This window comes from Rhamphochromis longiceps, linkage group LG19 (genome assembly GCF_057381845.1).
Source record: "Rhamphochromis longiceps isolate RC_006_pf linkage group LG19, R_longiceps_female_GT1.1, whole genome shotgun sequence".
NCBI classification, from domain to species: domain Eukaryota; kingdom Metazoa; phylum Chordata; class Actinopteri; order Cichliformes; family Cichlidae; genus Rhamphochromis; species Rhamphochromis longiceps.
The window spans coordinates 1,022,902-1,038,387 of record NC_140575.1 but is presented as its reverse complement, the minus strand read 5'-3'; the positions used below and the strand labels follow the sequence as shown (position 1 = coordinate 1,038,387).

The 15,486-nt window shown below is 46.5% G+C and overlaps 1 protein-coding gene across 2 annotated transcripts in view; it reads left to right on the top strand.

Annotated features, from left to right (window-relative positions):
* The first annotated feature begins 8,302 nt into the window (after window positions 1–8,302).
* Window positions 8,303–15,486, top strand: part of LOC146645983 (uncharacterized) — a 52,118-nt gene continuing 44,934 nt past the window's right edge. For both annotated transcript variants that reach the window (XR_014908809.1, XM_085391688.1), the window contains exons 1-2: window positions 8,303–8,552; window positions 11,684–11,789. Coding sequence is in view for 1 of the 2 variants with exons in the window: in XM_085391688.1 (XP_085247814.1) it covers window positions 11,772–11,789 (18 nt within the window). In the remaining variant the exon portion in view is untranslated. The remainder of the gene's footprint in view (window positions 8,553–11,683; window positions 11,790–15,486) is intronic.

The following is a 15,486-nucleotide window of genomic DNA, read 5'->3' as shown; positions in this document are numbered from 1 at the left end:
CGTCCGCATTACTGCAGCTGCAGCCCCAATCCGTCTGTCGATCTCCGGCTCCCTTCTCCCATCACTCGCGAACAAGACCCCGAGATACTTGAACTCCTCCACTTGGGGCAGGAACTCATCCCCGACCCGGAGTGGGCACTCCACCCTTTTCCGACTGAGAACCATGGATGATTACTATACCTTTCTAATGTGACGTTGTTGCCCCTGGCTCTTTCTCTCTCTCTCCCTCCCGCTCTGTTCCTGTGCTACTGAGTGTAACTACCGCCCCTCCCCCCTCTGCTCAGCGTAAAGCACAAGGCTCGCGTGCAGAGTGAAGCGGAAAAAAAGTGCGAGAGAGAGAGAGGGTGAAAAACCCACGGCTCCCAATAAGGAGCCGGCTCGCGTTGTTCACTTCAAAGATCCGGCTCTAAGAGCCGTCTTGTTCGCGAACGACACATCACTACTCTGCCTCCCACTCAACCTTAAAATATTATAGGAACCACAAGTGCGCCTGCAGTCCGAAAGACAGAAGCGGCCTGTGGCGGGGCGTGGCCTGCGGTGCCGTGCAGAGGAGGCGGACGCACCTGCACGGCATCCGCAATCACGGCCCGCCGAATTAAATATTGTACTGGGTCCTGTGGTTGGGTTGTTGGTGTTACGTTGAGCTGGAAGCGGGAGAGCTGCAGCTCTGAGTGCGAATGTACAGCAACCGTGTAGGGATTAATAAAAGCAGCAAAATGCCACTGGGTCTGCCGTGGTCGTTTACAGTGGTGCCGAAACCCAGGACGGGAGGCACGGCAGATCCAGGAGTGGGCCAGCAGAGGGAGGAGCTGGCGAGAATGGTGGCCGAGCTGGCGGCCACGCAGCAGGAGCAGGCGGCGGTGTGGCGCCGCAGGCAGGAAGAGCTGCAGGACCAGACCGAACGCCACCTGCAGAGGATGGAGAATCTGGCGGCGCTGATCCGGTCCTGCCCGACACCACCGCCACTCCCACCGGCGCTTCCCAAAGGCGCTGGAGTGGAGGAGATCCAGTCCGTGCAGGCGCCCGTGCCGGCCCCCGGGTTGCGACCAACTAGCACGCAGCCTGCCACAGCGCCTGTCCCCACACCTCGCGTGGGAGCCGCTGGGGCTCTGCAGGGCCCGGTGCCCGTTCCTGCGCCCCGGAAGAAGGCGGCGGAGCTGGCAGCGGTGGAGGCGGCGCCCGAGGAGCCGCTCCAGCCGGGAGAGACAGCGGCGATGGCGGCGCCCGAGGAGCCGCTCCAGCCGGGAGAGACAGCGGCGATGGCGGCGCCCGAGGAGCCGCTCCAGCCGGGAGAGACAGCGGCGATGGCGGCGCCCGAGGAGCCGCTCCAGCCGGGAGAGACAGCGGCGATGGCGGCGCCCGAGGAGCCGCTCCAGCCGGTAGAGGGAGCGCCGGAGGCGCAGCGAGGGGAGCTGCTCCCACCGGGAGGGGCGGAGAAGCCGCGGGATAAGTCGGTGGTGCCCGTGCTAGGGGAGTCCGCGCCACCGAAGCCCGAGGTTAGCGGGGTGAGCAGAGCGGCCTCACCTCCACCAGAGGCCGGTGCCTGCCGGACATCTGCCCAGCCGCCTGCGAGCCGGGGCGCACGACCGTACCAACAGCGCTGCGTCCACCTGCCACGCGGCCGACCTCCGGACCAGCTTCGCCGACGCTGCTGGGTTCGCAGGCGGCCACCTGAACTCACAACTCCCCGTCGCTTGGCCAGGGCCCGGGGGCGCCGACGGTCCGGGCTGATCCCCTCTCCCGCTCGCGGTGGGGGGGAGTACGTTCGGCCGGATGGTTCCCCGGCCTCAGTCGGGCGATGGGGGTATGTGGCGGGGCGTGGCCTGCGGTGCCGTGCAGAGGAGGCGGACGCACCTGCACGGCATCCGCAATCACGCCCCGCCGAATTAAATATTGTACTGGGTCCTGTGGTTGGGTTGTTGGTGTTACGTTGAGCTGGAAGCGGGAGAGCTGCAGCTCTGAGTGCGAATGTACAGCAACCGTGTAGGGATTAATAAAAGCAGCAAAATGCCACTGGGTCTGCCGTGGTCGTTTACACGGCCATTTGGGGATATATAGTACTGTGAGGATTTTAACATAAAATTGACCCTTTATGTGAGAAAAAGATTCCAAAATTTAAATCTGGATTTCAGAGGGAGTCAGTGAAGACAAGCAAATATGGGTGAAATATGCTGTCTCTTTATAGTCCCTGTCATGACTCTCTCAGCAGCATTTTTGATCCATTAATATTAAACAAATATTGATGCAGCGGATCAAACCTGGCCCAGAAGTACAGTAGGTGTCCCAGAGGAAGCATGTGTTGAAAGTTGGACATCAACTTTTAAGCATGATTTGTAATGTATTTTTGAAAATGACATAATTGCATTGAGTCTACTGAATTGAATATAAGTTTCCTCTAGTTTTTGTGGAATATTACAGTAGATCTGTGTTAAAAGTTCGACATCAACTATCAAAAATTATTTTTAATGACTTTTTAAATATGCAACCAGACTGTCCCGATGGCTTTAACGGGCTGTCCCAATGCAATGTGTGCGTGCGCGTGCATATGTGAGTGCGTGTGCGCATGTACTTGTGCACGGTTCTATGCTTTCAATAGGGAAATAAGGAGAAAAGACACTGCCGTAATGGCCATTGTAGAAGCGCAAGAAAATTGATGCGGCGGATAAGAGGCGGCTGGCTTGACTGCGGCTCACAAATGACGGCTCACTTGATCGCAGTGGCTAAACATGAGGACGCTGATGACACGCAACAATACACACATTAGATGCACTTATGTACAATTTGCTCCTTTTATTCCACATGGTACTGTGGTACTATACAAATCAGCATATGGGATTAAACCATCAAACAAATGCACAGACTGCACAAACAAAATAACTGCAACTCATAAAGAATTACACCAATTACTATGCCAAACTACAACATTGGCCTATGGCATCAATTAGTGCATAAAGCATACATCAAGTTACAGTGAAAAATGCATCAGAAAGACTGCGGTCAACAGAAAGCTTCCCCTCATGCTCACCCCACCTTCCTGCTCATCAACATCAGGTACGGTGAACAGGTGAGTGCAACCACATTTATCACCTAACACACCTAGGAGTCATGCCACACACCCGTGCACCAATACAATGTGTTTAAACCAACCCTCTTAATCCAAAAAAGGACCAACTCAAATATGTATACACCTGACGTTGTTGTTTCAGTTTTGAAATAAATACACAAACACAAGTGGGGCTCAGTTTGGCTCATTGGAGACAAGTCACAGCTCAAACCAACTCAGCTGGCAACAGCTTCATTTGTGGAGGGAAGTCGCAACACAGAGTTGATCAGATGATGTTTAAGGTGTGTCATGTGACATGTTCAGTATTGTCACACATGTCTAGATTGTCCCTGATCAAACACTGATGATTATATTTGAAGAATTATTCCTGATGGCAGCAAAGTTTGAATGGAGCTCTCTGTCTGTGCTGATTTGTCGCCCTCTGGAGGTCAAAGCACAAACTGCATGATGTCACTGTAACCACCACAGTGACAGGAAGTGTTTTTAAATGATGAAATATGTCAGTGATGCTGATAGTGTGTTCATCACAGACGTTCAGGAGGAGAGGAGATGACATCATCACAGTGATCACATGACACACACGTGTTGGTAGAGTCTGTCTAATTACTCACACTCTGGGGAACATCCAGGTCCACCATGTTTGTAGTTTTCTCCTTCCCACTGTAGCTGTGTTTGAACAGTGTGTGCACACATGCTCTTCATCCACCCACAGTGACTCCACGCTGGTACAGAGCTCTCCTCTAACCTGTCACATACTTACAGGGATGTATTTCCACAGTCAGTCTGGCTCTGGCAGAGTCACCTGTGGGCTCCACCTCTGTGTGGACTTTCACACTGAGAGTGGGGACATCAGCAGGTGTTGGGATGTTGTAGGTGGCACAAATCTGGGAAACAAACAGAACCAATCACAGCTCAGTGTAGCCTGCTGTCATTTTTCTACACCGTGACACTTTTACATTTATATCTCTATATTTATCTCAATATCCATCCATCCATCTTCATCCGCTTTATCCGAGGCCGGGTCGCGGGGGCAGCAGCCTAAGCAAAGAGGCCCAGACCTCCCTCTCCCCAGCCACCTCCTCCAGCTTATCCGGGGGAATACCAAGGCGTTCCCAGGCTAGCCGAGAGATATAATCTCTCCAGCGTGTCCTGGGTCTGCCCCGGGGCCTCCTCCCGGTGGGACATGCCTGGAACACCTCACCCAGGAGGCGCCCAGGAGGCATCCTTGTCAGATGCCCGAACCACCTCAGCTGGCTCCTTTCGATGTGGAGCAGCAGCTGCTCTACTCTGAGCCCCTCCCGGATGGCCGAACTTCTCACCCTATCTCTAAGGGAGAGGCCAGCCACCCTTCGGTGGAAGCTCATTTCTGCCGCTTGTATCCGCGATCTCGTTCTTTCGGTCACTACCCACAGCTCGTGGCCATAGGTGAGGGTAGGGACGTAGATCGACCGGTAAATGGAGAGCTTCGCTTTTACACTCAGCTCCCTCTTCACCACGACGGACCGGTGCAGCGTCCGCATTACTGCAGCTGCAGCCCCAATCCGTCTGTCGATCTCCGGCTCCCTTCTCCCATCACTCGCGAACAAGACCCCGAGATACTTGAACTCCTCCACTTGGGGCAGGAACTCATCCCCGACCCGGAGTGGGCACTCCACCCTTTTCCGGCTGAGAACCATGGCCTCAGATTTGGAGGTGCTGATCCTCATTCCCGCTGCTTCACACTCGGCTGCGAACCGTTCCAGTGCGAGCTGGAGGCCCTCACCCGATGAAGCCAACAGAACCACATCATCTGCAAAAATCAGAGATGAGATTCTGAGGCCACCAAAGCGAAAGCCCTCCGCCACTTGGCTGCGCCTAGAAATCCTGTCCATAAAAATTATGAACAGAACCGGAGACAAAGGGCAGCCCTGGCGGAGCCCATCACCCACCGGGAACGAGTCCGACTTATTGCCGGCAATGCGAACCAAGCTCTTGCAACGGTTGTATAGGGATCGAATGGCCCGTAGCAATGGGCCAGACACCCCATACTCCCGCAACACCTCACACAGGACACCCCGAGGGACACGGTCGAATGCCTTCTCCAAGTCCACAAAACACATGTAGACTGGTTGGGCAAACTCCCATGCACCCTCAAGTATCCTCGAGAGGATAAAGAGCTGGTCCAGTGTTCCGCGACCAGGATGAAAACCGCATTGTTCCTCCTGTATCCGAGGTTCAACTAGCGGACGAACTCTCCTTTCCATCCTTTTTATCTTAATATTTATCATCAATATCTGTGTTTCTCATTTTGTATCAGTGCTTGATGTTTGTTGTGTGTTTGCTGCTCCGACAGCTCAGTTTCCCTCTGGGATGAAGAAAGTTTATCTGATTCTCATGGAGACACAAAGTGACTTTATTGATTTTTAATTTAGTGTCAAACAGAATTGTACTGTGTGCAGTTCTTACTGTCAGCTCTAATGTTGTCTATGAAAACACATTTATTCCATGTGAAAATGCTTCTTTAGCGTTTTAAAGGTACAAAGAAACAAAGAAATCCTTTGTTTGACACCAACCAGGACCTGGTCACATGATGCTGTCACTGACCTGCACTGAAGCACATGCAGCTTCACCTCCAGCCTGTGTTTTCCTGACACGTCCTGCAGCGCCTCCTCCTGGTAGAACAGTTTGTTGCCCTGATTTCAATCAAATGTCAGCTGACTGCTGGAGCCTGAACTGTCCCTGCGCTCCAACCTTCAGGACTGAACACCAGAGTGGAGCAGAGAGCCTGAAGAGCCTCCACTGTGTCCTACAGGATGGATTCATGTTGACATGAAGTTCAAACTGCCTGTGTCACTTCAACACACTCTCACAAAAGAGTTTCTAACCTTCACTTCCTGGTTAAATAAAGGTTAAACAGGTTAAACATGTTTAACAGAGATGATCTCAGAGAAACAAAGTAGAGAAAGCACAGGTATAAACTTACAGACTGCAGCTGAGCTGTTATTTACAGGCTGTTACGTGTAGTTGGTGCACAGAAGGCTGTTCTGTTAAAACAACACATTTTTAGACCAAAGTCAATTTCATCTTGTAAATAAAGAATAAAAACATCCCTGCCTGCTAAAACAAGTCTGTATATCTGAGAGAAAAGCAACAACATGAAAGCTTCAGGATTATTTCTCCTGATTTGGTCCAAGACTGTAGATGAACTCAAAGATGAGCTTCATGCTGTTCGGGTGGTGTCGTACCTGAGTGGAGGAGAAGCCTCCGTAATAGTTCTGCTGCCCAGTCAGCCACCTGATAATACCAGAGGCATATCCCAGATCCTCAGCAGTCGGGGAGGCACTGAGTTTGGCCAACAGCACATAAGAACTGATCTCCACTGACAGGGAGGCTGATGTTTCTGCTGCTGTCTGAGACCAGTAGAGGAAACCTCCTACAAACACAATAACAGTCACAGTGATGCTAATAAAGCCTGAATGATGTCCTGCTAAAGGATGACTCACCTTCCCTCACTGCAGCTGTGTCTAAGTGCTGCAGAAGGTGAGCTCGGGTCTCCACGTCTCCTACAGGGTGAACACAAAGGCCAGCAGAGCTGTAGCTGCTGCTCAGGTCACTGAGAGACTCCTGGAGACAAGCCAGGCTCTGGATCATCACAGGATCCTTTAAAAGATCACAACAAAGAACTTTAATGGACAAACAGAAACCTTCTTTCATTAAACCCAGTGTGAGAACAAAAGGAGGCAGAGTTCCTGATTCAGTGACTCAAACAACAAAGACAAAACTCCTAAACACAAACTTAACAATGTGGTGTGATAGGTTTGTAGCATAAACCTATTCGCTGGAACGTTAAGACAATATAATTACACTGCAAGCAAGACGCAAGTAGGCAAACTTCTTCATGGTACTCGTGCACGGGAGAGAACCAGACAAACGCCGTTCCTTCGCTTGACCCCAGTAGCTCTCGTCCGTCCTCCCGTACACTGTCCTTTTATTGAGGTTACATGAATATGCATAGGTTCATTAACATATGACATACTGTGTGTGTGTGTGTGTGTGTGTGTGTGTGTGTGTGTGTGTGTATGTTACTGCTGATCAAAGGGTCATAAAAGCACACAAGCAAACATCCTTGGTTAGGAAGAGGGTAGACTAGACCCCCCCCCCCCGGTGAGGAAGTCCAGCAGTTCATCTAAACAGAAAAGCACTTAGACTAGAACAGATGTAACTACGTTAATCCTACCATAACAATTAAACAAGGTACAAACTTTCCCATGCTCCCAGTGTGGAATGCACACCAGGCCTCTGTAGCCTGTTAAAGATCACACAACTTATCACTACACAATTAATTATACACTTCTAAGCATCTATGGTTAAATATTTCTAAGCATAAATGACAATCAACAATACAACTCTATCAGGTGTTTGCTGTACAGTGCAGCAAAGAATGCCCAGACCTCTACATTGGAGAGACCAAACAGCCACTTCACAAGCGCAAAACACTGAAGAGCCACCTCCACAGGACAAGACTATATATATATATATATATATATATATATATATATATATATATATATATATATATATATATATATATATATATATAATGTTCTTCCTCTACACCCCCCCCCCCCCCCCCCCCCCAATTTTTGCACATGTCGAGGAGCGTGTCAGGCTACATTTCACTGTGTGTTATACTTGTATAACAATGCATGTGACAAATAAAGAACCTTGAACCTTGAACCTTGATATCACCTGGAAGACAGTCTGGATGGTCCCATAAATATCTAATTGTGAACAAGGTGAAGGAAATCTCATATAAAATTCTTCATAAATGTGACCCAGCCAGTCACTATATGGTAACATTTAAAAGAGACTTTCTGTGGGGATCATCCAGAAACTGTGGCACATCTCTTTTGGTTCCTCTACACAGAGATTCTGGAAGAATTTAGCAGTTTTGTTATTGTCCATATTTTAAGGGAGTTTTCTTTACGATGGGAAAATGTTTTATTCTGTTTCTTTAAGTTCCCCAGGAAGAATGATAAATGTTTTTTTATTAAAAATTTGTTGATACTTTTAGCTATTTTATATCTATAAATGTAAGTTTATTAATAAAACACCATATTTCTGCCTTTTTATAAGGATATGAATTGTACATACAATCAATTTCAGACTCAACCAACAAAAAGCCTCTCAGAACAATATTTATATGTAGATTTTTTTCGCCTACTCATATCATAATTTTTTTACTCCTGGTTCTGTATGTTCATGTTCTGTTCTTTTGTAAACTTCATCTGTTTGTATGTTGTATACTCATTGTGTTTCAGTAAAGTTTGATTTTAAAAAAGGTACGTTCTAAACGAAGCTTCAGACGTCACTGATCACGTGACTCTGGCCAAACGAATCAAGCCTCGACACGGTGCTTCTGAAGCAGCGCGTTGATCTTTCTGACACACGCACCGGAGCGTCAGCTTCAAGCGGACCATCACTACGTCTCACATCTAAAGGTGTCAAGGTAACTTTGAACTGAGTTCAGTCAATCTGGAGTTTTTCCAAGTTTTCTGTTGCTCTCTGTGAGAGAAGAGCGTTAAAGGCGGGGCTCTCCAGAGTCCAGCAAAACAGGAAACCACAGCTGGGTGTGTGTAAGTGTGCAAACCAATAGAATGCATCGTGGTGGGGGGGGGGCATCACGGGCATTGGCAAGAAAAAAATAAAATAATCGGTCGTACCCATGCTTCCCCGACGTCATGCCAGCGCATATTGGGAAATTCGTAGGCACCGATCGGTTTTCTATCAGCCATTTGCTGGGAGTAAGGGCGCCCTCCGTTTGCGAGGTGCGCCTGCTGCTGGCGGCACAGGGAGGAGAGGGCGGGGCGGCGGGGAGTCTCTGGCTGGCTGGAGCGGCATCTAATAACCAACTCGCAAAACAAAATAAAAACAACAAACAGATATTATGATACAGACTTATAATCTGCACCCATGTTTTTTCTAAATTCTATAAAGTGAGCGCGAGAGCCCTCGGTGCGCCTGCGCGCTGCTGAAGTCAAAGTAAACTTTATTGTCATCTCTGCTACAGACAGTCCAGCATATCCGGTTGTTCAGTGATGACGCGACGAATCCTACTTCCGGGTCTAAAGTAGTCTGCGTTTAATATGGCTTTTGTGTTGTTAACATGTTTAATGTTATGTATTTTCTTCTATTTGATCTCAAAAAGCTCCTAAAACAGTCAGTGATCCCTGTTGACCTCCTCGGCTTTTATTACCGCTAATCATTTATTTAAGCTCAGTTTTTAAAACCTTAGGATGTAACTACAGCCCAGCCCATGCAGCAGTATATGAATGACTAACCTCGTATTGTGGATGGATTATCTCAGTTGTTCTCCTAGCTGAAGTTTGGTCCTTTTACAGCATTCTGCCATGCGATTACATTTGTTCCTGACCACCGAGAACACTCACGGTAACTTTTATCGAGTGGAAAAAAAGTTAGCTTGTTTATATTATGCTAACATAGCTGTGTTGCTAGCGGTCACGTAGCACATCATTATATACCAGCTAGCCCAACTTCAGTAACCCTACAAACGTCACTGCTGTTTAGTTTTCTGTCTTCATTTATGCTGGAAGTGATAACAGAGCTGTACGTTTTAATTTGTTTCCAAAACCCCGCAGTCAGGACATGCTATATTGTATTTAGATAGAAGCTAGCGAGCCAACTCCCTGCTAACTTCTAACTCCGTTTAATGTCATAAATTCCGTTTTCATGGATGCCTGGATGTTAAACTCAATTGTTACACCTGGTAGAGCAGAACGCTGATAATTTTATTAAAGATGAAAGACTTTAGACAGTTTTTCAACTCTCAGTAATGCCATAGTGATCGTTTGATATATGGACCTGCAGCGGAGTTTAGACCCAGACACAGCTAGTGACGTCAGACTGAACAACCGGATAGAGAGACGAGACGACGAGGCTGCAGTTACAGCGGTGCAAGTAAACAAACAATATATATAAGAAGAGTAAGAAAATAAATCTACACTTTAGGACTCGGGGTAAAGGATCAATAACAATTTAAATTTATAATTTACAGTTTGATGATTTAAAGTCTCACACAACCCGTCAAAAGGGGCGGGGCCAGCTGCTTCCAAGTAGAGCACATTTCATTTATAATGATGTAAATCCAAGCCCATCATGGATTCACGATCTGAATCCTGGGTTGTGTGAAATCCCAGAAATCAACCTTAGACAAAGAGAATCTGTGAACTAAGGTGTAGGTCTGTTAGGTTAATTGTGCTGATCCTCGGGTTGGGGGATTTGTGTTTGTACTGCAGCGCAAAATTCAAACCAATGGAAGATGGACAACAAAAGTTCAAAGCCATCAGGTGCTCAGGTTAGAAAAAAGAGAAAAGATGCAGGTAAGCAGACGTGTGATTGGATAATGGCAGCTCATCCTGAACCAATCAGACTAAACTCCAAACAATACATTATGTTACAGATTTTAATATTAATTAGTCATTGTTACTTGTTGATTTGTCCTTTTCTCATTGTGTGAAGAATTATGACGACTGTTTGGTAGCTGTTATTGTCTCTCTCTCTCTTCATGTGTGTTTCTCTGGTGAAACAATAGTTTTGTGTTAATGTTAGGGCTGCACGATTTTGCATAAAATGAGAATCACGATTTTTTGGCTTAGAATTGAGATCATGATTCTCTCATAACAATAAATAAACATAAAAACAACAAATGTCTCACGTTTTGTTGTTGCAGCAAAATGTTGTCCTGCTTGAAATTCCGTCTCCACCGTTGCTCGACGCTGCGTGTACAGAGCAGGTAGTGCAACAATAGAAAAATAGTTGCGGGACGGCACTGTGTAGCGTTTGTCTAGGGTGTTGATCGTTTTCCTAAATCCCTCGTTTTGCACAGTGTTGATGGAGCCATATCTTTGGTCAGGTGATAAGTGATAGCCTCCGTGATGTCTTTGTGCCTGCGGGAGTTCGACGGGTATAGGGAAGCGCTGTATAAGGTTCCCGTTATTGATGTTTGGGTGGTTGACCGGGACGGATTTTCTCCTGTCACTTTCTCGTCATCCCTGACGTGCTCTCCGTTGTTTTTTCCTGCTAATTTTAGCATCACACGGCACAGCTTCTGTATCACGTGGTATAAGGCTCCGCCCTTGTCATTTGTTGAGCAGGAAGAGTGAGCGCTTGTTTTCATGCAGAGTACGTCCCGGATCAAAATGTGAAGTTTTACAAATCACCACTTCTTTAGTGAATATCATTTCAGTCTCAGACAATCTCGTTTCTCCTACAGAGGTTGAATGCACCTTCTGCGGATGGCGGTACCACACAGTGTGCGTGGACTTCCCCTGCACAGAAGGCAACTACAAATGCTGTGAATGCTAAATAAACAGAAACAAATGATCCCTGTTGTCTTTGCTTGATGATTGGTTTGAGTCTTGACAATCCACATTGCTGGCGTTGCATCTTTCAATGGCAGCAATGGCAGGTATCAGTGCTCAAACCTTTTGTGTTTGTTTCCAACAAGTTGCCCACCTCGGGAAACAAAAATGTGTTCTTTTACTTGTCAGATGAACATATGAGACACTTTGACTCTTCAGTGCAGTGTGGAGCCTAACAAAGATCTGTTTTGTGTCCCAGCTGATCAGCAGGAGGAGGAGAGTCTGACGGAGCAGCAGAGGAACATTTTCAGCTACTTGGACTCAGCTCAGCCACTACAGAGGAAACAATGAGCTCAACACAGAAGGTGACAGACAGAGCAGGACCATATGACCAAAGATATTTATCACCATATACATTTGAACATTTGCCATAACGATGTAGCTGACGATAGAATTGACACCAGACAAAATACTTTACAGCTCCACAACTTTATTAAAAACCCATCAATGTATTTTCACTGAAACAAGCAGCTGTTGTTTATGTGCATTAAAGTTATATAAAAATGTAACAGTGCAAATGCAAATTGCTCGCTGACAGTTTAACCAAAAGGCGTTTCCAGTGGAAACTGGCCGACACATCCTGAGCATAACCATGTATAATATCCACTAAACTTCAGAAGAGGTTATACAGTCGTGGCCAAAAGGTTTGAGAATTGCATAAATATTGGAACCTGGAGAAGTTGCTGCTTAAGTTTTTATAATAGCATTTTGCCTGCACTCCAGAATGTTATGAGGAGTGATCAGATGAACTGCATCGTCCTTCTTTGCCATGAAAACGAACTTAATCCCCAAAAAGCCTTACCGCTGCATTTCATTGCTGTCATCAAAGGACCTGCTGAGACCATTTCAGTGATCGTCTTCTTAACTCAGGTGAGAATGTTGGCGAGCACGAGGCTGGAGATCATCATGGCTGTATCCCGATTCAGGTTCTGCAGCTTTAAAGTCCTCAAGGGCCGCGTACTCAAAGACCGCTAAGGCCGAAGTGCGAGGCTCGTAGGCTCGTGAAATGGGACGTCTAGCCTCCGTCGCGCTGCCCAGGTTGCCTAGCAACCATGATACTAACAGCTGGAAACGTTTCATACAGCTTTGTTTGACAGAAATGAAGGAGAACATATTTGTTTCTACATGAGCTCTGTGTGATTTGATGAGTATCTGAGGCTGAGACCACAGGACTGTGAAACATGATTCTTGGGCTTAATTTCTGTGCTGAACAGTCGTTTAAGATTAGCTGTAAATAACAATTAGCTGATGTTGTTCATGAGACTAAAGTCATCTCACTGTGGTAATGTAAATATAATATGGCCAATATTATAGTTATTATATTAATCACTTCACTCACAGACAAGTATCTGTGACAGTGTGTATACAGATGTGTCATATATAAGAGACAAATATTGTTCATTTAATGTGTTGGTACTAAATGTGGCTCAATGCTTACATATATGTGTAAAAAGCAAATGTACGAGCTGTGATAACTGTGTCTGATAGAATGAAGAGTAGACTGATATATGAAATATTCCTTTATTGGGTGAGAAAATCAGACCATGTCATAACTGCTGTAAGTCACACAGAATAGATATCAGAGCCTTAAACAGGCTGACTTCTGCTAAATGGGTCAAACTGGGCAGAAAGTCTACAAACACATAACATCCTTATAGAATTTTGATTGATTGAATCTTTATTTTGAACATGTTGAAAAAGTATAAAAAAAAAAAAAAAGAATTAAAAGAGACAAATGAACAAAGCAAACAAAAGGAAAACGAGCAACCACAACTCCAAATAACGTCCATGTTCAAAAAGGAGCAGGAAGAAGCATAAGCTTATTTAATCCCACCCCTTTTCCACTATCTAGTATCAATAGACTACAGAAATACCTCCTTGTAATTACATTATATGTTATGTGTAATTTTTTTTTAATTTTTATTTTTATTTTTTTTAATATATACACATATATGTTTCTATCTATCCATACCTACGTATATACACACATACGCACATATACACATTTTCAATAACCCCATTAACACCTGAAGGATACACAACCTACAATTTTATATATATTTTATGTATATTTTATATATATATATATATATACACACACATACATACACACACATACACATATATATATATATATATATATATATATATATATATATATATATATATATATATATATATATATATATATATATGTGTATATATATATGTGTATATATGTATATATGTGTATATTAAACTACACGCCTTTGGAACAGAGGATCGCAAGTTCGATTCCTGCCTGGGGCGTCTGTATCCAGTAAGGGTCCTAAGGCTAGACCCCCTATGCTAAGCAAGCCTACCGCAGACATGAGCGAGACAGATAAATATGAAGGCATGCCGGCTCGGACGTCGCCCGGATCAACAAGGTCCGCGTCAGGTGTTGAGGAACCAGGGCACCCTGACGAAAAGTGGGCTACTGGAACAAGAAGGCATCGGTGGGCAAGGGACGAAAACAGGGCGTTGTTGGAATGCTACTACGCAAGTAACCCCGGCGGAAGGGGCTACATGAATAGGATGAGGGACCTATGGATTCTTCGATACCCAACATCCACAATGACAGCGAAACAACTAGTAGCTCAGTGTTCCAACATTCGAAAGAAGGGACTGCTCTCACAGCTAGAGATTGACGAGGTACAACACAAATGCTACGGCAAGGAGGAGTCAGGACGCCAGGTCAGGGGGGAGATATCATCACCCCCACCCGAGATTGGGTACATAGCCCCAAGTGCGATAGGAGAAGGATCGTTGAGTGCGAGAGGAACTGACCTGAAAAATAGGATCATGGCCAAGCTTGAAACCTGGATCCCCCGTAGCCAGTTACCAAGATTACGTGAAGTACCCTCAGAAGGTCTGCTAGATGATGTTAATGCAGCACTACGGGCAATACCTACAACCACGATTACCGACACTAACAAGCTGATCTACAATACGGCAGCAATGATCAGTGAGATGCTTGGCTACAAGTTGAACAGCCACAAGGGGCAGTACCCTCCATGGAGAAGGAGGCTAGAGGGCAAGATCAAAGTAGCACGGAGGGAGGTTAGCCAACTAACGGAGTTGCAGAAAGGTGCGACGAATAAGGTGCCTAAGAAATACAGCAAGCTGTCCATACCTGAGGCCTTGGAAACTGCCAAGCAAAGACTCACAGCCTTGGCCAGCCGCTTGAGGAGGTACACCAGAGAGATAGAAGGCAGGAGAATAAACCAGCTGTTCTCCACAGAACCAGCAAAGGTGTACTCTCAGTGGCAAGGGAACAATAAGAGAACAGCACCACCAAGGCTGGAGACGGAGCAATACTGGAAGAGCATATGGGAGAAGGACGCAACCCATAACGGCAATGCTCAGTGGCTAGTGGATCTGAGGGCAGACCACAGCGACCTCCCTGAACAGGGTCCAGTAACCATCACAGTGGCAGATATCCAAGAAAGGGTCTCCAGTATGAAGAGTTGGACAGCACCAGGGCCCGACATGGTTCACGCCTACTGGCTGAAGAAGCTGACTGCACTCCACGAGCGTCTGGCAGCACAAATGAACCAGCTGCTAGTTAACGAGAGACACCCGGAATGGCTAACTGAAGGCCGGACGGTCCTGATCCCCAAGGACCCCAAGAAGGGACCGGTCCCCTCCAACTACCGACCAATAACCTGCCTCAGTACTACATGGAAGCTCCTGTCAGGCATCATATCGGCTAAGATGAACAGGCACATGGGTCAATACATGAGCGGGACACAGAAAGGAATTGGCAAGAATACCAGAGGCGCAAAACACCAGCTACTGGTAGACAGAACAATCAGCCGAGACTGCAAGACCAGACTGACCAACCTGTGCACTGCCTGGATTGATTACAAGAAGGCCTATGACTCAATGCCCCACAGCTGGATACTGGAATGCCTAGAATTGTACAAGATCAATGGGACCCTAAGAGCCTTCATCAGGAACTCAATGGGGATGTGGCGTACA